General features: G+C 40.7%; 1 protein-coding gene across 5 annotated transcripts in view; it reads right to left on the reverse strand.

Annotated features, from left to right (window-relative positions):
• The window catches only part of EHBP1 (EH domain binding protein 1), an 807334-nt gene that overhangs the window by 718202 nt on the left and 66397 nt on the right, over positions 1-22735 (reverse strand). For all 5 annotated transcript variants that reach the window (XM_029593675.1, XM_029593673.1, XM_029593671.1 and 2 more), the window contains exon 4: positions 19571-19666. In XM_029593675.1, coding sequence (XP_029449535.1) covers positions 19571-19666 — 96 coding nt within the window. The remainder of the gene's footprint in view (positions 1-19570; positions 19667-22735) is intronic.

Raw genomic sequence — 22735 nt, forward strand, 5'->3', positions numbered from 1 at the left:
GGCATGGTCATTGTTAAAATAACACCATCTTAGAAGCACAGTCCAGATGTATTCCACACATTAAGAAAGATGGAAGGAAGGCAAAACGATAACCGGCATGGTTAAAAGGTGAGGCGAAAGAAGCTATTTTAGCCAAAAGATCTTCATTCAAAAATTGGAAGAAGGATCCAACAGAAGAAAATAGGATAATGCATAAGCATTGGCAAGTTAAATGTAAGACATTGAAAAGACAGGCTAAGAGAGAACTTGAAAAGAAGCTAGCCGTAGAGGCAAAAACTCACAGTAAAAAGTTTAAAAAAAATATATCCGAAGTAGAAAGCCTGCAAGGGAGTCAGTTGGACTGTTAGATGATTGAGGAGTTAAAGGGGCACTTAGAGAAGATAAGGCCATCATGGAAAGATTAAATGATTTCTTTGCTTCGGTGTTTACTGAAGAGGATGTTGGTGAGATACCCATACCGGAGAAGGTTTTCATGGGTAATGATTCAGATGGACTGAAACAAATCACGTTGAACCTAGAAGATGTGGTAGGAATGATTGACAAACTGAAGAGTAGTAAATCACCTGGACTGGATGGTATACACCCCAGGGTTCTGAAGGAACTCAAAAATGAAATTTCTGACCTATTGGTAAAAATGTGTAACCTATCATTAAAATCATCCATTGTACCTGAAGACTGGAGGGTGGCTAATGTAACCCCAATATTTAAAAAGGGCTCCAGGGGCGATCTGGGAAACTATAGACCAGTTAGCCTGACTTCAGTACCAGGAAAAATAGTGGAAAGTGTTCTAAGCATCAAAAGCATAGAACATTGGGGTAATGGTGTCTAATGATCTGAAGTCGGCGAAACAATGTGACAAGGCGATACCTAAAGCCAGAAGAATGCTGGGCTGCATAGAGAGAGGAATATCGAGTAAGAAAAGGGAAGTGATTATCCCCTTGTACAGGTCCTTGGTGAGACCTCACCTGGAGTATTGTGTTCAGTTCTGGAGACCGTACCTCCAAAGAGACAGAGACAAGATGGAGGCGGTCCAGAGAAGGGCGACCAAAAAGGTGGAAGGTCTTCATTGAATGACTTATGAGGAGAGATTGAAGAATCTAAATATGTACACCCTGGAGGAAAGGAGGAGCAGAGGTGATATGATACAGACTTTCAGATACTTGAAAGGTTTTAATGATCCAAAGACAACGACAAACCTTTTCTCTAGGAAAAAAAATCAGCAGAACCAGGGGCCACGATTTGAAGGCTCCAGGGAGGAAGACTCAGAACCAATGTCAGGAAGTATTTTTTCACGGAGAGGGTGGTAGATGCCTGGAATGCCCTTCTGGAGGAAGTGGTGAAGACCAGAACTGTGAAGGACTTCAAAGGGGCGTGAGATAAACACTGTGGATTCATAAAGTCAAGAGGCCGTCAATGAAGAGTGGGTGGCTCGCCAGAATGATGGCTACTGTCTGGAGATAATACCCTTATTCAATAAACATACACATGGTTACTGTGACTCCAACATCGCTCTAAGCTTCAACAGCAAGAGGAAATGTGGAAAAAAGGATTTCCACTCACAAAGCGGGGAGTAGCTGGCTTGTTACGGCGGTTACTACCCCAAACCAAATAAGCCTAATACTTCACTTTCAATGCATATCCAGCATAGCTTTCTGCTTCAACGGCATGGGAGAAGAAAAACTGATACTTCACGCATATCCAGCATAGCTCTCTGCTTCAACGGCGGGGGAGAAGAAAAACTGATACTTCATGCATATCCAGCATAGCTCTCTGCTTCAATGGCAGGGGAGAAGAAAAACAACCAATAAGGGCTGAATAACATAGTCTGGGTAAAACAAATAAGCATGGGTGTAGCTTGCTTATTGCGGCGGTTACTACCCCCTACTACCCCTAACTAATCAAGCTTGATATTTCACTTGGATGCAGCTCCATCACTGCTCTCTACATTAATGGTGGGGGTGGAAGGGAAATAGAACCAAAGAGCTAAGAGAAACAGATAAGTATGAGAAAAAAAAATGTGTGAAGCTTGCTGAGCAGACTGGATGGGCCGTTTGGTCTTCTTCTGCCGTCATTTCTATGTTTCTATAGAAAGACATGGTTTAATGGAACAAAGACAGCATGGCTTACCCAAGGCAACTCTTGCCTCACAAATCTGCTTCACTTTTTTGAAGGAGTTAATAAACCTGTAGATAAAGGTGAACTGGTAGATGTAGTGTACTTGGATTTTCAGAAGGCGTTTGACAAATTTCCTCATGAGAGGCTTCTAGGAAAAGTAAAAAGTCATTGGATGTCCTTTCCTGGATTACAAACTGGCTAAAAGACAGGAAACAGAGAGTAGGATTAAATGGACAATTTTCTCAGTGGAAGGGAGTGGGCAGTGGAGTGTCTCAGGGATCTGTGTATATATTTATAAATGATCTGGAAAGAAATACGAGTGAGGTAATCAAATTTGTAGATACAAAATTATTCAGAGCAGTTCAATCACAAGCAGATTGGGATAAATTGCAGAAAGACCTTGTGAGACTGGAAAATTGAGCATCCAAATGGCAGATGAAATTTAATGTGGATAAGTGCAAGGTGTTGCATATAGGGAAAAATAACCAATCCTATATTTATACAATGTTAGGTTCCATATTAGGAGCTACCATCCAAGAAAGATCTAGGCATCATAGTGGATAACACATTGAAATCGTCGGTTCAGTGTGCTGCGGCCATCAAAAAAGCAAACAATGTTGGGAATTATTAGAAAGGGAATGGTTAATAAAAACGGAAAATGTCATAATGCCTCTGTATCGCTCCTTGGTGAAACCACACCTTGAATACTGTGTACAATTCTGGTCGCCACATCTCAAAAAAGATATAGTTGCGATGGAGAAGGTACAGAGAAGGGTGACCAAAATGATAAGGGGAATGGAACAACTCCCCTATGAGGAAAGACTAAAGAGGTTAGGACTTTTAAGCTTGGAGAAGAAACGGCTGAGGGGGGATAAGATAGAGGTGTTTAAAATCATGAGAGGTCTAGAACGGGTAAATGTGAATCAGTTATTTACTCTTTCGGATAATAGAAGGACTAGGGAGCACTCCATGAAGTTAGCATGGGGTACATTTAAAACTAATCGGAGAAAGTTTTTCTTCACTCAACTTATCCAATCCTTTTTTAAACACAGCTATACTAACTGCACTAACCACATCCTCTGGCAACAAATTCCAGAGTTTAATTGTGCGTTGAGTAAAAAAGAACTTTCTCTGATTAGTTTTAAATGTGCCCCATGCTAACTTCATGGAGTGCCCCCTAGTCTTTCTACTATCCGAAAGAGTAAATAACTGATTCACATCTACCCTTTCTAGACCTCTCATGATTTTAAACACCTCTATCATATCCCCCCTCAGTCGTCTCTTCTCCAAGCTGAAAAGTCCTAACCTCTTTAGTCTTTCCTCATAGGGGAGTTGTTCCATTCCCCTTATCATTTTGGTAGCCCTTCTCTGTACCTTTCTCCAGCGCAATTATATCTTTTTTGAGATGCGGCAACCAGAATTGTACACAGTATTCAAGGTGCGGTCTCACCATGGAGCGATACAGAGGCATTATGACATTTTCCGTTTTATTCACCATTCCTTTTCTAATAATTCCCAACATTCTGTTTGCTTTTTTTGACTGCCGCAGCACACTGTACCGACAATTTCAATGTGTTATCCACTATGACACCTAGATCTCTTTCTTGGGTTGTAGCACCTAATATGGAACCCAAGCATTGGTTATTTTTCCCTATATGCATCACCTTGCACTTATCCACATTAAATTTCATCTGCCATTTGGATGCCCAATTTTCCAGTCTCACAAGATCTTCCTGCAATTTATCACAATCTGCTTGTGATTTAACTACTCTGAACAATTTTGTGTCATCTGCAAATTTGATTATCTCACTCGTCGTATTTCTTTCCAGATCATTTATAAATATATTGAACAGTAAGGGTCCCAATACAGATCCCTGGGGCACTCCACTGTCCACTCCCTTCCACTGAGAAAATTGCCCATTTAATCCTACTCTCTGTTTCCTGTCTTTTAGCCAGTTTGCAATCCACGAAAGGACATCGCCACCTATCCCATGACTTTTTACTTTTCCAAGAAGCCTCTCATGAGGAACTTTGTCAAACGCCTTCTGAAATCCAAGTATACTATATCTACCGGTTCGCCTTTATCCACATGTTTATTAACTCCTTCAAAAAAGTGATGCAGATTTGTGAGGCAAGAGTTGACTTGGGTAAGCCATGCTGACTTTGTTCCATTAAACCATGTCTTTCTATAGAAACATAGAAATGACGGCAGAAGAAGACCAAACGGCCCATCCAGTCTGCTCAGCAAGCTTCACACATTTTTTTTCTCATACTTATCTGTTTCTCTTAGCTCTTTGGTTCTATTTCCCTTCCACCCCCACCATGTTCTGTGATTTTGATGTTTAGAACACTTTCCACTATTTTTCCTGGCACTGAAGTCAGGCTAACTGGTCTGTAGTTTCCCGGATCGCCCCTGGAGCCCTTTTTAAATATTGGGGTTACATTTGCTATCCTCCAGTCTTCAGGTACAATGAGAGAGGCTCAGAGGTTGCTGGCAAAAGAAAGAGGGGATCTGCCTTTAGTGTGTACATGTGTATGAATGGGAGTCTGCCTGGGGGTGTGTGTGAATGCATGGGTGCCTGCCTGAGGGTGTGTGTGTGTATGAGAATGAATGGGTGTCTTCCTGGGGTTTTTATGTGTGAGAATAGGTGCCTGCCTGTGTGTGGTGTATGTGTGTGTGTGAGAATGAATTGGTGCCTGCCTGGGGGATGGTGAGGGAGTGGTGTGAAAATGAATGGGAGCTTGCCTGGGTGTGTGTGAGGGAGCCAGAGAGAGTAAGAGCATGAGTGTGTATGAGAAAATCCAGGGGAGTAAGAGTTTGCGTGTGTGTGGGGGGGGGGGGGGTGGATGTGGAGGGGGAGAGAGTGTCTTAGAGCCTGAGAGTGTGTCAGTGTCTGTGAGAGCGAGAGGTTATGGTGGGTATAAGAGCATGAATGTGTATGTATGTATGTGACAGTGTATGTGTGAGAGAGAATGGACATGTGAGTATGTGTGAGAGAGAGAGGATAACCTCCTAATCCTTGACAATATCAGGGTGACTGGAAATCAAGAGCTCCCACGTATGGACAGCAGGGGCTTTTTAAAATCCTTATTAGTTTTAATTATTGGGTGTTATTTGATATATGTGCTGTTTTGAAACATTTTATTGGTGTTTGGGAAATTGTAAAAAATGTAAATGATTTAATTAATAGAAATTCTATTTATCAGTAGTTTTAAAATATTCTTTTATTAGTATGGTTTTACTATTATAACTGATGCTTTGTTTCTTGATTTTATTTGCTTTATGAGGAATGGTGGTTCTGTTTTTCCATTGTTAATACAGAATCTGGCTTCTTGGGGTTCCCATTTCAGTTTTTGTCCAATTTGTGCTCCTTTATTTTGTATTCTGTATTTGGTGAGGGTCTGTCTCTGCTCTGTGTGTGTGACCATGATGAGAGATTCTGCTAGCATAGGGATCTATAGCAATCTGGTTTGTTTTGTTTCCTCAGTAGGTGGTGTATTGGTATTCTAGGACCCGGTGTAATATTTACCCTTGCTTTTTCACAGGTAGGGTTATTGTTGTTTGAGTCCTTGGTATTATTACTGTTATGTTACAATGGGATTGCAGTATAGATTTTGAGTGTCTTTTTTGCAGGGTTTTATGTTAGTTCACAATGTGCCTGGCAGTGGAAGGTGTTTGTGCTGCTGTTACTGTGAGGTGACACCAGAATTTGAAAATATCTTTTAGTATGATGAGCTGTAAGGGAAACATCCAAGCTCCATTGTTTGGGGGAATTTCAGTGGATGCACAGAGTTAGAGAACTGGAGGTGCAGGATTTATATTGACATTCTGTCCCTTCCTATAAATTCCAGATTTCACTCTCATAGCCACGTAGAATTAGTTGAATGAGGCTATCAAATAATTTTATAGTGTGAAACTGGCCAGCTTTTTAAAATTACGCAGAATACCCTTTGGTCGTTTTTATTAACACCAAATATTCAAAAGCTGTGTTCATCCCATCAAGCTCATATATCTCATTAAAGAGGTAAATGGAATAATACAATAATTTTGATTTATTATTGTTACTCAATTTATAAAAACAACATTAATCTTGGATATTATATATATTTAATATAAATGAAAGGTTTTCACAAGATAGGTTGTGTCATGAAACATATTTAAGGAAACATACATAAATTGTCAAAATACATTTTGTTCATTTAACCTTTAACCTCTGGTTTGCTAGTAGACTGATTTACTGTGTCACGAAATTATGTTTGTCTAAAAAGTGTGTCACCAACATGAAAAGTTTGGAAAGCTCTGCCCTAGACTTTATGGATCCACAGTGTTTATCCCACGCCCCTTTGAAATCCTTCACAGTTTTGGTCTTCACCACTTCCTCCGAAAGGGCATTCCAGGCATCCACCACCCTCTCCGTGAAGAAATACTTCCTGACATTGGTTCTGAGTCTTCCTCCCTGGAGTTTTAAATCGTGACCCCTGGTTCTGCTGATTTTTTTTTGCAACGGAAAAGGTTTGTCGTTGTCTTTGAATCATTAAAACCTTTCAATTATCTGAAAGTTTGAATCATATCACCCCTGCTCCTCCTTTCCTCCAGGGTGTACATATTTAGATTCTTCAATCTCTCTTCATAAGTCATTCGATGAAGACCCTCCACCTTTTTGGTCGCCCTTCTCTGGACTGCCTCCATCCTGTCTCTGTCCCTTCGGAGATATGGTCTCCACAACTGAACACAGTACTCCAGGTGAGGCCTCACCAAGGACCTGTACAAGGGGATTATCACTTCCCTTTTCTTACTCTATATTCCTCTCTCTCTATGCAGCCCAGCATTTTTCTGGCTTTAGCTATCGCCTTGTCACTTTGTTTCGCCGACTTCAGATCATTAGAGACTATCACCCCAAGGTATCTCTCCTGCTCCGTACATATCACCCCTTCTCCCCCCATCGAATACAGTTCTTTCGGATTTCCACACCCCATGTGCATGACTCTGCACTTCTTGGCATTGAATCTCAGCTGCCATATCTTCAACCATTCTTCCAGCTTCCTTAAATCCCATCTCATTCTCTCCACTCCTTCCGGCATGTCCACTCTGTTGCACATCTTAGTGTCATCCGCAAAAAGACAAATCTTACCTTCTATCCCATCCGCAATGTTGCTCACAAAGATATTGAACAGGACCGGTCCCAAAACCGATCCCTGCAGCACTCCGCTTAACACTGCGCTCTCTTCAGAGTAAGTTCCATTTACCATCACACATTGTCTTCTGTCTGTCAACCAGTTTGCAATCCAGGTCACCACCTCGGCACTCACTCCTAAGCTTCTCATTTTATTCATCAGTCTCCTGTGCGGGACCATATCAAAAGCCTTGCTAAAATCCAAGTAGATGACAGAGTGCTCTTCCTTGATCCAATTCCTTGGTTACCCAGTCAAAAAAGTCAGATTTGTCTGACAGGATCTTTCCCTGGTGAATCCATGCTGCCTCTAGTCCAGCAATTCTCGCGACTGTAGATAGTTCACTATTCTTTCTTTCAACAGTGATTCCATTACTTTTCCCCACCACTTAGGTGAGGCTGACTGGTCTGTAGTTACCAGCCTCTTCTCTGTTCCCACTCTTGTGAAGCAGGACCATCACCACTCTTCTCCAATCACTCGGCACCACTCCCGTTTCTAAGGATCTATTAAACAGGTCACACAGCGGACCCACCAGCACATCTCTAAGCTCCCTCAGTATCCTGGTATGAACCTAATCAGGCCCCATGGCTTTGTCCACTTTCAGTTTCCCCAGCTCTTCCCATACATTCTCTACTGTAAATGGAGTTACATCTACTCCATTCCCCTCCAGTTTCTTGTTAACTAGCGATGGTCCTTCTCCAGGGTCCTCTTTAGTGAACACCTCTTCCCATTGATCCATTTGCTTTAGCCTGCTCATCCAGGCAATAATGCTATGTAAAATATGGAAGATGACCAGGTGGCTGCTCTGCAAATGTCTTCAATAAGCACATTTCCCAGATGTGCAAGAGAAGCTGCTTTTGCTCTCATTTTGGTGTTCTTTCACAGGATGTGTAAAAGTAAGGGATCAAGTTGCATAACAATGATAAATGCAAGCTGTAATCCAATTGGAGAGAGTTCTCTTTGCAACTGGCATTCCCAATCTGTTTGGGCCATAAGACATGAAAAGTTGAGAAGATCTCCTATGACCTTGCGTTCAACGTTTTGCAATCTAATGAATACAATTCTCTTTCTTGATTGTCTCTATGTGGCTTCAGAAAAAAATCTGGGAAGTGTAATAGATTGATTTATGAGAAAAGCTGAAACTTTTTTGGTAGAAATTTCAGGCGCGTTCACAAGACCACCTTGTCGTGAAAGAACTGTAAGTAAGTTATTTTTGTTACATATATGTATATGATATTTATATACCTAGTTAACTGTTAAACAAGCATTTGGCTTTTTCCACTTATGTTTATTGTAAAGCCTCAGGCTTAATTACTGTTTGCTGTAAACCGAGGTGATGTGCATTACGTGCCACGGTATATAAAAAACTATATATATATATATATATATATATATATATATATATATATATAAATAAAATAAAATAAAATAAAATAAAATGCACTAGGGCTTGCAGATTACTTCGGCAAGAAGAGTGAGCAATTGCCACTAAGAACTTTAGAAAGGCATTATCTAGCAGTCTGAAAGGTGGTTCCACCAAAACCTGCAGTATGATTTTAATATCCCAAGGTACTGGAGGCTCTTGAATAGGGGGTCATAATCATAGCAGACCTTTCATGTATCGAGAAATGAGAGGATGGTGCGATATGGAAGTTCCTTCCTCTGAGACATAGTAAGTGGCTTTAGCACTCAGATGTTCACAAATGGAAAATGTTGCAAAACCTTTCCAGGAAAAGTTAGTGGAGGTAATCCAACATTAGACGAGGTTCGCATGTGAGTGAATTTATGGATAATTCCTCACACCATCTGGTGTAACACTTCCATTTAAAGGAATAGTTACAACGTGTGGATGGTTTTCTTGCCAAGACTATAACATCTTCAAATGATAGGCTGAAGTGGGATAGAGTACATGCTCAATTTCTATGCTGTGAAATTGAGAGAAGGTTGTAAGGGACAGATGTGTAATCTGTTCTCCTTGGGGGCTCTGGGGAAAGATGAAAGATATGCATCCCATGGTTGTCTCGGCCATGCTGGGGCTATCTTTCTCATGCACTTCTGTATCGTCTTTACTATGAGTGAAATTGAAGGGAGATGTAAAGTAGCCCTTGGGATCAAGAAATTAGGAAAGCATCTGGTGCTTCTCGTATTGGCTTGGGTAAAGAGAGAAGAAACGGGTTACTTTCTATTCGGTTGAGAATAGATCTATCCATGGTCAGCCCCAGTTGCAGAATAATTAATTTGCGATGGATTGGGAGAGTGCCCATTCGTAAGGCTGGAAGATTCTGTTGAGTCTGTCTACTTCCGTGTTTGCGATTCCTGGAAGGCAGAAAGCCTGGAGGGTTGCTCAGTGGATTTTTGCCCAGTTTCATATGGCTAAAGTCTCTTTGCATAGGGTCCAAAATCCCATCCCTCCTTGTTTGTTGAGGTAATACATTGTGACCTGGCTGTTGGTATGAATCATTAAGCACTGCAAATGGAGAGTGTGCTGGAATATTTTGAGGGCATGACACACCGCCCTCAACTCTAGGAGATTTGCCAGCGAGACTCCCGGTGGGACCACAATCCCTGTGTTTTGAATTGGAGAATGTGTGCCCCTCCCAACCTTGGGTGGAGATGTCTGTAGTTAGGATGATCTGATGTAGTTGAGATTGAAGGGGAAGTCTGGTTCCTAGAACACCCAAACAAAGCCACCATGTTATATCGGTCGACAAGAAATCTGTTATGGTTACTTTTGTCGAGAGAGACTGTAGGAACTGATTCCATTGCATTCTCAAGCCCCAGTGCAGTTGTCGCATGTGCAAATGAGTCAAGGAAACTACATAGTTTGCTGCTGCCAGATGGCCATGGAAAGTAAGCATAAGGTGGGCAAGTGCCATGGTTCTCGTTTGGAGAGTCTTTGCCATGACCCGGAGTCTGTCAGCTCGGTCCTGTAGAGGAAAAGCCCTGGAAGAGGTTGAGTCAATCTGGAATCCTATGAATTCTATTGTTTGAGTTTGACTTTTTGTAGTTGATTACAAAACCCAACTCTTCCAGGCACTGGATTGTTAACACTGTGTTTGAATGTAATGCTTCTTGTGAAGGAGCTGTAATCAACCAATTGTCCAGGTAAGGAAACTGTCAAACTCCAAATTTCTGCAGGTACACTACCACAAAAGTTAGACATTTTGTGAATACTCTTGGGGTTGACAAGAGGCCAAAAAGGAGTATCTTGTATTGGTAATGTTTGTTTCCCACGTTGAAACAAAGGTAACACCAAGAAAATGGGTGCATAAGCATCCTTGAGGTCCAGTGAGCTCATCCAGACCTGTAGTTGGATGAATGGCAGAATGGTTCTGAGGGAGATCATCATGAATTTCTCTCAAAGATGCTTGCTGAGAACTCTGAGATCCAGGATGGGTCGAAGCCCCCCTGATTTCCTGGGGATGAGGAAGTATTTGAAATAATAGCCTTGACTGTAATGGGTGTTGGCATTTTGATGGAGGAGAGACTCCACCTTCTGTTGTAATAGATCTTGCTGGACGTGATCATTCAGTGGAGCACATAGGTGGGGGATCTGGTTTTGAAGATCAGTTGGCATCCATGTTGAACTATCGACAACACAAACTGGTCGGATGTTATTTTGGGCCAAGAAGCTGCATATAGCTATAGTCTGCTCCCTATCGGTGTCTCTAGCTGTGGTGGAGGATTGCTTAAAACCCTGTTGCAGCTTTGAAGCCATCTGCGATGGCTGCTTCTGTTGATGCCGATCTCTTTGTCTTCCTCTCTGTGGGGTTGACTTTTGTTGAGACCGTGGAGACTGGAAAGAAAGCTGACATTAGCCCTGATATGGGCAATAAGGCCTCAGTTGATAGTAACGCTTCCTATATTGCATATAGAAGCAGCGTTATCCTGAGGACTGATCTACCCCCGCTGACAGTGATTGAACCACTAGTTTCCGGTCTTTTGTTGGGTGAATGTCTCTTTCAGCTTGACCCCGAATAGATGTTCTCCGATGCAGGGAAGGTCCACCAATTTTTCGTGGGCATCTTCCCGAATCCCAATGGCTCAGAGCTAAGCCATTCAAACGAGCTGCAATGGATGCTGCCAAGGTTCTTGCCACCATATCAAACCCTTCATAAACTACTCGTAATAGGTGGCATAAGCCCTCTTCCATATCAAGGTTGTGGGGCAATCACGTCACCCTCTTCTGATCTTTGAAATGGTTTTAGCTGCACTTATACAGGTACTACACAATGTAAAACTGATGCTGTTGTATCCTGGTCGAGAGCATGGAGCCCTGGAAAACTCTTTCCAAAGTCATCTAGCAGCTTGTGATCTTTTCCCAGTGGCGAAATGAAATAGAGTCTGGTTGTCTTCGCCTTACGCATGGTCAACTCCACTACCACGGAGTTATGCAGACATTGGACTATTCCATACCCAAGTGTTCACTGCATGCTAAACTTTAAGTCCAATTTCCTGTAATTGCTGTTCCCAACGGAGTTTCCTAGAATTTTCTTAGGGATTTTTGTGGTACCGGATAGGACGAAAATACTGTGAGCTCACTCAGAAGCTCTAGAATTTGCAGCAAACTCATTACTTCTGTGCAGTTGTCAGACTCCTTATGGATGACCACTTTTAGTAGAGAACCGACAGGTCTTCTGGCATTTCTTCCAGGGAATCGGAAGGGGTACCTGTTGAGCTAGCACAGGACTCCCTAAGGGAGGGTGGTACCAGACTAGTTGACCTCAGGGAAATTGGTAGTGAATGTCCCCAGAGGGTGGCGATAATAAAGAAAGATTGCCTTAGAGTCATCAGGAATGTCCGGACTAGGTAACTGCGAGGCTGTGGGCTCCAATGAATGAATTAGGTAAACTGGAGGAAATTAAGGAGGCGCTATTTGCGAAAGCAGTGACATAAAAAAAAAATACTTACAGACAATGCCTGTTGGGAGTGTCGAGAATGGATTTGTAGATGTTTCCTATTGAATATCTTGCTGGGTTTCCAGTACTGCAGGAGTTAGAAGCAAGAGAGAGCAAGTGGGCTTGGGTGTAGGCACAGCCTGAAGCTCTCTTGCCATAAAACTGAAGGAAGTAAGGTGACCTGCAAACTAGGCAGAAGCTGAGGTGGCACCAATAGAGGCTGATACAAGGTTTTTGGTATTCTAGGCAGTGGAATTGCTGTTGCTAGAATATCCAACAAACCAGGTAGTGCAGCTTCCTACCACTCCTTGTCTAGCCTCTGGAGAAGCAAGGGTGAAAAAACTGTTCCCAGATGAGCTTGACGTGAAAGGGGACAGATAATAAGTATAACTTCTCTCTATGCAGCCTGTGTTTTTTTGAGACAGGGACATCAAATGTGGCAGAAGTGTGCATGTCTGGTCTTTTTCAGTGTTCTAGAAGTGTTTTTGCCCCATGGTAGATGTCCTGCACAATATGTGCCAGGCACAGAATATGTTGCATTGATTTTTTTTTGCTGCTTTTGGCATTTAAGAGACCTGATTGATCCATGCACTGTTTGAGGTTTGTGTGCCATAGCATGCTCCAAATGAGTTAGTGTGTGCGCTGTGTGTGCCATGCGCTTTGAATGTGCCATCTTGTGTGTCGTGCATAACACCTGTGGCTCTGAGTGCACAGTCTTTGGTGCCATATGCGCCATGCTCGGCACAGGATGAGGTGTCAGTGTATGTGGCATTTTTGGCGCTTTGTGCATCGGTATAGGCGTCAGAAGATGTGAGCCCACAGAATTGCACAGGCTGAGTTAAGTGCTTGCACACCTTGACTGTATCAGTGAAGGGTGGATGATGCTCTGGTGCATGAGGGTGACGCAGCTGGCCCAGGGAGGATTGAGCTGATCGCAGGAATTCCCCTACCTCTTCCATGGATGACGAGGAGGCTGAAAATTGGGCCAAGATGACTTCCATCTGGAGTTCAGCTATCTTCTCTGCTTGCTGCCTCTGTGCCAGGAGTGACATCCTACCACAATCACAACAATTTGCCTGGTCGTGATCTGGGCCCAGGCATAAACAGTAATTTTGGCCGTAGGTAATGGATATAATGTTACCACAACTACAATACTTGAAGCTTCTAGTCTTCTTCTGGGCCATGGTATCACTGAAAAGTGCTATTGTGGGGTCGCGTGAGCAAGAAAAAACCTGAATAAATCTGAGGAGGAATCAGAAAAACAGATTCTACATCCCTGCAAAGTGAGGATGAAAAAATACTGTGGAGACTTCTAGACGTCTCATTTGCATGGGAACTGCAGTCATGCCCGGTAGGGCAGAAACCTTAGCTTTGAGAGACAGATCTGCCTTGTGCTGCCCTGATGTCGTCACCCATTCAAGCATGGCTAATTCAGCTTGCTTATTGATGGAAAAAAAAATTTCAGTATCTGGTTCACTGGGTAAATATAACTTGAAAGCCATAGAATAGACATAATGATACACAAGTGTGATTTTTCTTTCTGGCTTATCACTAGAGACACACTCTAAGGTTTATCTGTTGAAAAGTGAGCATGCTAGATCAAGTGCCTACTTAGGAAGAAGTACTAGTGTATGTAGACATTTTTAGAAACAAGCTTACACAGCAAGGCAGGCACTATTACTGAGTAACACGCTGAATATCTTGCTCAGCGACTAATCATTTAAACTCACACAGAGGTTAAGTCAAGTATCTCCTGTTGACAATCATGTCCTGGATTGAAGAGGATATTCTTAACTGCCTCAGTAATCTTAGCTAGCAGCAATACATTTCAACAGCCACTTACTGCATGTAATTTCTGAACACACACAGGCGGTACATTCTGGAATCCACTTTAGCTCTACAGCTAGCATTAATGTTCATTCAGTGCCTTTCACCCTTATAAAGTAATATGTAGGAAGAATCATGGTTCCATCAGGATACTGTAAAGCCTGCATATTGCCTCTGATATTTGCAGTTTTAACGGTACCTGCTGCTTAATACAACAGAGGGTCAATTAAAGCAAAAGCATATAATAATGTTAGAACTTCAGACATGTAATCCAGAATGTGCTCTTCAACTGTTTTGTTTTGTTGGTGGTGATCTGAGGGCAGAGGAGTTTATATCTTAAAGACTACTTACTAATAGCTATGTATTGATTGTACAACAATGTTTATACTAATTAACATTAGAAAAAATATGTAATTTCTATCTACAAATAATTCTACCAAAGACAAAACTATTACTTCATCAACTGTACTTAAATATCCATTACAGTCTTGCATGCAGGCTGATCGTCAGTTTTTTCCATGTATTATCTTTTCCTACTTTTAGCCATTTGATTTGCTATTGCTAATCGTGTTTTGTGGGGGGGGGGGGGGGGGGATTTAAAATTTAAAAAAACTTGTCCTTTACTTATTTAAGTTGTCAAAATTAACTGCATTAGAAGGCAACGTTCAGACACTTTCAGGAATTGACATCATAAAGTACAGCAATGCTGTCTATGACAGGGATGGCCAACTTGAGTCCTCAAGCGCCACAAACAAGTCTGATTTTTAGGATATCCACAATGAATATGCATGAGATAGATTTGCATACAATGAAAGCAATGTATACAAATCTCTCATGTGTATTCATTATGGATATCCTGAAAACCAGGCCTGTCTGTGGCTCTTGAAGACCAGAGTTGGCCACCCCTGGTCTATAATATCAGCTCCTTATCAATCATTCTAAATCCTATTGCACATCAACAGGAAATTTTAAACATTAAACTGAAGATATGCCTAGAAATCATAAAATAGCCACATGTGTACAATAAAATCTCTTTTTAAAAAGAAAAATTAGTGGACAGATTTAAAAAATAATCATACATACTCCAGAAAGTTCTTGATTTTGTGATTTATATTGCTTTATCTACAGCCTTACAGAATACCAAGAAACAAAAAAAAAAAAAAAAAAAAAAGACTAAAATGTTTTTAAATCAAATAGTTTATTTGAAACATTTGTTGAATTATGGACTAATCTGAAGCAAGCTAGTATGGGCCCAATTAACCCGAAATAATTTTTGACAAGGAGAGGGCAAACAGTGGACATAATCTTCTTGTCCAATATCAACTGTCTTAAAATTAAATATTTAGGCCAGAAAAAAAGATACCCATTAAACAATCAAAAAAAGATATTCAGGCCACATAGAAAAACCACAACAGATCCACTAGTCATACACAAAACTCCACCCACAGAGCCTCCCAGAACTGACATCCAAGCCTCCTGGAGTATTCAGACATTAATATATTTACTTTTATCTCAACCATAGGAGCATTTGTTTCAACCATATGGAGCTTTACAATTTCCTTCCATGGTTTTTCTTATAATATCTTTTTTGTTCTAAACCAGCATTTCTCAGATACAGCCAAAAGCACATTTCTTTTTTGCTGCCACTACTGCAGACAAATCAGAGAGTAAGGCTTCAGGTCCTGCATGGGACTGCGGAAGGAGCAGGAAAGAGCCAGCTCGTACAAGAACCAGAAAGAAGAGAAGCACAAAGAGAAAACCTTGCTCACACTCTGCTGGCTGTATCAGAAGAGCAAGGTAAGGGAGGGAAGAGTGCTTCAATCACTTCACTGGCTACCCATAGCATCCAGGATCATATACAAATCGATTACGCTGATTCATAAGGCCATCTATAACCAAAACATGCAATGGTTTCCTGAGCACCTGTATTTCAAAAAAACAAACCATCCAATCAGATCTCAACATCAGGCCAGACTGCCGATCCCTTCTCCTAAACTAACCAAACTTACATCCACTAAAAAACGTTCCCTCATCATAGCAGGAACCAAAATGTGGAATATGCCCGCGGATCTTCGCCAAGAACCCTGCCACTGAAAATTTAAGCAGAACTTAAAAACATGGCTGTTTAGAAAGGCCTTCCTTTGAAGGATGTAAATTATGCAATTACATACTTCGCTTCTCAACTTACTCCTGATTCCTGTATACTGCCTTGCCTTTCCCTTTCCCACCAACTCCCATTCCTCCCTGATATGGGGGGGGTGGGGAAGAGACAAGAGAGTCAGACTAGTAGTGCGGGTATGACTCCCTTCCCCCCATACTATGATTCCCCCTTTCCCTTACCCTCATTTTCCCTTACAAATAACTCCCTTCAAGACAGACTTTTGTTAATATTATTACTCATATATATTTGATATGTATACTCCTAGTTTTTCTGTTAAATTAGCACTTTGCTTATTCCACTTATGTTCATTGTAAAGCCTTTGGCTGAATTACTGTTTGCTGTAAACCGAGGTGATGTGCATTACGTGCCGCGGTATATAAAAAACTATAAATAAATAAAAAATAAAATAAATAAAAGGGCAGGGAGACTAGGCAGGTGAAAAACAACTAAGGAAGGACAATAGGGGGAAACCCAGACTACTTTTTTTTTTTGCAGCAACATCTCTCTATCTCTGAGGGGCAGATTAAAGAATAATAAATCACCAGGACCAGAAGGTATTCACCCCAGAGTTCTGAAGGAACTCAAACATTAAATCGCAGACCTATTTCTGGTGATTTGCAACCTATCATTTAAAACAGCGATAGTACTAGAAGACTAGAGGATGGCCAATGTAACACCAGATTTTAAAAAAGGGTTTCAGAGGTAATTTGGGAAACTAAAGACTGGTGAGCCTGATGTTAATGCTAGGCAAATTGTTAGAAGCTATTCTTAAAAACAAAATTAGACTACACAAACAGACATTGTTTAATGGAGAAGCGTCAACATGGTTTTTGCAAAAGGAAGTCTCATCTTACCAATTCACTAGACTTTTTTTGAAGATGTAAATAAACACATGAATAATGGGGAGTCGGTTGATATAGTGTATTTGGATTTTCAAAAGGCATTTGGCAAAAGTCCCTCATGAAAGACTACTCAGGAAATTGGGAAGTCATGGAATCACAGTGTCCTATTGTTGATTGATACCTAGATAAAAGACAGGAAACAAATTTCTAAATGGAGAAAGTGAGGTGCACCAGGGGGGCTATATTGGGAACCAATCTAACCATGGACCGTCACACAGCTACAAGTCACTTAGTCCCCCTATGACTCCTTTTAAGTTAAACGCCTCAATGCACTCTGTAATCTTCCTCCCTCTTATCCTGCCCACTTGCTAAGTTAGTTCTCTCCTGTTATCCATCAGTCACCCCTCCTTTTCCATCCCGATAGCATCTTCCTAAATATTAATTAGAAGCTCAATTAGGCATAGCCCTTTGTTGCTATTGTTTATTATCATTGTTACTGTTATTATTATTATTACTTTATTTTTACTATTTTACGTCTAGTATTATTATATTGTTATACTATAGTGTATTCCTAATGTTCTACATGTTCATTGTATCCGCCCTTCGGCGACAGTTCAGTTTCATGTAAACCGGTGCGATATGTATCCTATACAGGAACATCGGTATATAAAAATTAAAAATAAATAAATAAACTGTTATTTAGCATATTCTTAAATGATCTGGAGACAGGAAAAAGTGAGGTCATCAAATTTGCAGATGATACAAAATTGTTTTGAGTCATAAGTGTGAGGAACAACATAAGGATCTTGTGAGAACAAGCGTCTGGGCATCTAAATAGCAGATGCACTTTAATGTGGACAAGTGCAAAGAAAAGCAGGTAGGGAAACTATCTCAACTACAGATGCATAATTCTGGGTTCTGTGTTAGAAGTCACAAACAGGAAAAGGACTTCAGAGTCTTTGTTGACAATACTTTGAAATCTTTGGCTCTGTGGGCTGTGGCAGTCAAAAAGGCAATTAGAATGTTAGGAATTTTTTGGAAAGGAATAGAGAACAAAACCAAGAATACTATTATGTCCTTGTATAGATCTATGGTGTGACTGCACCTTAAGTGTTGTGTGCAGTTCTGATCACCTCATCTCAAAAAAGATATAGCAGACATAGAAAAGATCTGGGAAGGGTGACAAAAATGAAAAAGGGAATGGAAAAGCTGCTTTATGGAGAAATGCTAAACAGATTAGAGATACAACTGAAGGGATATGATTTAGATTTATTAAATCATGAGTGGGGTGAAATGGCTTAATAGGAAATGGTTATTTACACTTTCAAACACTAGGACTAGGAGACACTCCATGAAACTAGCAACCAGCAAATTTAAAACAAATCATATGAAGAATTCTTTCACTCTGCACATAAACTATGGAATCTGTTGCCAGAGAACATGAATAAGGCAACTAACACTTCAGATTCAGAAAAGTACCGGACAAGTTCCTGAAGGAAGTTATTAGCCAGACAGACTTGAGAAAGCCAGCGCTTATTCCTGGGAGTGAGACAGAAGAAAACAGATCAACTGGGAGTGAGAGACAAGAAAAGAGATCAACTTGTGACCCAAACTGGCCACTTTCAGAGACAGGATGCTAGGCTTAATGGACCTTGGTCTGACCCAGCATGACACTTATGTTCTTAGATTGTGCTGCACCTCCAGGACTTTACATTCGGAGCTCATTGCCATGTATAGAAGAAGGACCAGCAGCAAACTTGCCATGACTTCTGCTTCCCAATTTCAGTTCTACCACTGCTGCTTGCTGCCGTCTAAAAGTGTTAGCGGCCATGCTCCCAGGAGGCAGGTTGGAAATACCAGTGACTGCTGCTGTAGCTACAGCTCCGACACTGTGCTATCACTTAATGCCTGGGCGAGTCTATCCTCTGTCTCACCTCCCTGCTGCTCACGCCCAGTCCCTAAATGGCCACTCAAAGCCCAGACTCCCTTCTCCTGCTTCCAGAAATGACTTGGGAACATTGGGACAAAAGTGCTACACTTTTATGCCCACTTCTGTTCCACAATTGCCTGATCAATGAAAGAGACAGCAAGAGAAAGAATTCTTATTGCTCAGCTTTTCCTGGTTCTCTCAAGCTGGGCTTCTGAAAATTCATCACTCCCTGTAAAAGCGTGTCCCACGTAAGCTGCCGCAGACAATAGGGTGTGATAAGAAAGGGAAGGAATGGCAGGGAGTTGGGGGGGGGGGGCGTGAGAACAGGGAATGAGGATAGGAATGGAGAGAGAAGACAAGAAGAGAACGAGAATGAGCCAAATATTTCAGGAAAAATTGTCAATTGTCAATGCAGCCACCAGCAAATGCAGTTAACCTTATATTGAGACCACCCAAAAATTTTGATGTGATCACCTCTTAGCTGTAGTGTGGCAGATTTAGATCTTTATGTCACAAGAATCACATAGACTATAAGTCTTGCTAAATAATTAGATTACTCCTTCACTAATGGAATGATTTTAATGTCATTTACCATTATTGACCACAATGCAGTAAATATGCTCACCTTAAAAAGTGTCACAGTGATTTCAATATTTTCAGGAACAGGCCACACCACCACTCCACGATAGGGATTTTTGATCCCAGGCTGCCAACTATGAGCCTAAGGAGAAAGAATAAAACAAATCTGTGTCATATACTTAAAATATGTAAGTTGGGGCTGTTGAGGGGGATGGCAGGATAGATATACAAGATAAGGAAGTAAATGCTAAGAGGAACTGTGACTAAGACTGTACCAACACAGAAACTTAAAGATTTTTTTCAACACTAAAAATACCAGCTCATAACAGAGGTAGGTTTCATGATTACAGAAGATCTCTATCATGTTCAGAAAATCCTACTATAAAGTATAAAACTTTCTATTCTGTCAAATCCTACATGATATCTTCCCTTCTACTCTCTCTCCTCTCATAGAAACCTCCCCGCCCGTCAGTGAGTTCAGTAATTTAATGCTGAGATTACCTGATTGTCACGATAGTTTATTTCCACAGACACTCATATATTGATATTTATTCTCTTAATACAAAGTTATACATGGTTTTGTATTCTTTCAGTTATTATGTTATATTGTAAAGCACTATGCTGAATTAATGTTTAATGTAAACCGAGGTGATGTGAATTACGTGCCCCGGTATATAAAAATCCATAAATAAATAAATACTACTACATAATAGCCACCAAAGGGTAATAAAATACGGAGTAAAGAGAGCAAGGGATTGCTTCAAAAAAATAGATTTTAGTCACCATTTTAAAATTCTCTTCAGACATTCAGGAGAAGCAAAAAATAAAAATAGTCAATATTTAAAATCCCACATTTGTCCAGCTAAATTCAAGATTTCCTGGTCAACCCTGGGAGATTTAAATATTCCGCCTACCCCCCTCCTGACCGAATAAGTTTAAGCTGGATAAGTCATCGCCTGGCTAAAACTTAGATAAAAATCAGGGAGTGCAGGGGCATTCTGGCGAGTGGGGCTTTAACTTAGCCCAGCAAGTCTGACTGTGGAGGAGAATGGGTGTAAAAGTTATCCAATTAGGTTTGTCAAGATAGCTTTAAATCTACCCGACTATAGTCAATATTTAGCTGGGTAAGTTTTTAACAAAAGGCCAATATTGGTCTGCCAGGTTATTTCTTCCACCAGCCCAAAAATAAAGTAAAATGTCACCGCCTCCATGACCCAAGATTCCCTCATATCAAAATTTAAACAAACAAACGTCCTATGGACAGAGTCACCCCTTTTCTTTCTGAAAAACATTAGGGCACTCTCCTACCTCCAAAGTGTCCATGTACCCCAGCAGGAGGAGGAAAAGCTCTTACCACCTCCCACAAGGTGAGCATGTAATCACATATACAGCAGACAGGTACCAGTGCTTATATATTAACTTATTCACACACTCCTCTGTGGATTGATCAGTTTCACTGACAGTTCACCAATCCCTGGATCAGCTCCATTTTACATATCTACACCCCTTCCGAGTTCTCAAGATCTGCTCATCAGGGCTGGCTGGATGTATCCTCTTGCTCGCCTTGTTGAAATATGCCACCAGGCATTTTCAGTCATCAGTCCATTACTCAAACTCATTTTCTTGATACCTCTGTATAAAAACTGAGCCACAGAAATTTAAAAAGGCCTTGAAAACCTTCATTTTCAAAAACTCCTTTGAATTGGCTGGTTAATTTCAAACTGACTGCAAGTACACTAATAGCATTCTCTAGATTAAACCACTTTTGGCTCCTGTTAATAGCATATACTGAATTATGATTATTTATTGGTAATTCCTGATATACTGTTCCTCCCTGCTCACTTTCACCATATTTGCTAGTACTCCGACAGTCTTGTTCGCCCTCTAGGAACTTCCCATCACTCTAGAAATCCTTTTAAATAAATAATTCTGCTACATTCAAAAAAAATGTTCATAAAAGGATTGCATATTAATACGTACATAATCGTCATAAAATAACATAAATGTAGATAAAACAGACAAAACAGCAAACAGACACAAAGATATAAGCTGCTATGACAGTATTCAAGAATCACAAGACTGTGGTCTCAAAGGCCTGACCAAACAAAATAGGTCTTAAGAGCTTTCCTGAAGTTCTTTGGGCAGATAATCATATGGAGGACTTCTGGCAGTGAGTTCCATAGCATGGGGCCAGCCATTGAGAAAACTATCTCTTGTCACTGTGAGATGGAACTTAGAGGAGATTTTTATTTTTTTTTTATTTTATTTAGATTTATATTCAACTTTTCAAAGTATTTAGTGGCAGAGCATAAAGCTCTTGGTGTCTTGTAGATTTGTAATATGGTGGTGATCCAGCGAAACATATCACTATTCAGTAGCTTCTGGATACAGGATGCTACTTTATACTGGATGCCCCAATACACTGGGAGCCAATGCAATGCTATTAGTATGGGGAAATGTAACCATGTGGTTTTATGCCCATCAATAAACATGCCGCGTGGTTCTGGACTATCTGAACGCCCTGATAGAGGAGGCTGGCAGGCCTAAGTAAAGGGAGTTACAGTAGTCCAAACCATTTAAAATAAGAGCTTAGAGCATAAACCAGAAATCATATTTCTCAAGCAAGGGTCTTAGATATTGCAGCATTCGTAGCTTGTAAAAGCAATTATTTATCACAGAATTAATTTGGGTCTTCATAAAGTAATGTCAATCATAATTCTTACATTTCACACTTTATGTGCAATTGGTATGCATGTTCCCTGGAATATGAGAGAGCTATGGAAGGCAATCAAAGGGCATTTGACATTTGATAAAATGTTTAATAAAATATGTCTGAACATATGTTGTATTGTTTGAGTTTTTACGTATGTTTAATTGTAGCCTGCTCCGGACTTTGGATGGTACAGGTTATAAAACTTTAGAAATAAACTAAACTAGAGAGGTAAAGCATGTTACAGCAGGTCAATACTTATAAGTCTTATACTTATAAGTCTCAAGTAACTAAAAGGTACAGTAGTTACCACAGGGATACATAATGAGGATGTCAAATAAGTCAGAGAGTTACATTAGGGTAAGGCACCCTGAGGTAAGATAGGATGATTACATATAGATGTCTAGCAGGAAACAAACATGGTTTGAGAAATAAGCCAATATAAGTTTGTGACTCAAATGCTACCTCAAAAAGTAAGGGGATGAGAGAATAGGAAGAGAA

This window comes from Rhinatrema bivittatum, chromosome 3, assembly GCF_901001135.1.
Source record: "Rhinatrema bivittatum chromosome 3, aRhiBiv1.1, whole genome shotgun sequence".
Lineage (NCBI taxonomy): Eukaryota > Metazoa > Chordata > Amphibia > Gymnophiona > Rhinatrematidae > Rhinatrema > Rhinatrema bivittatum.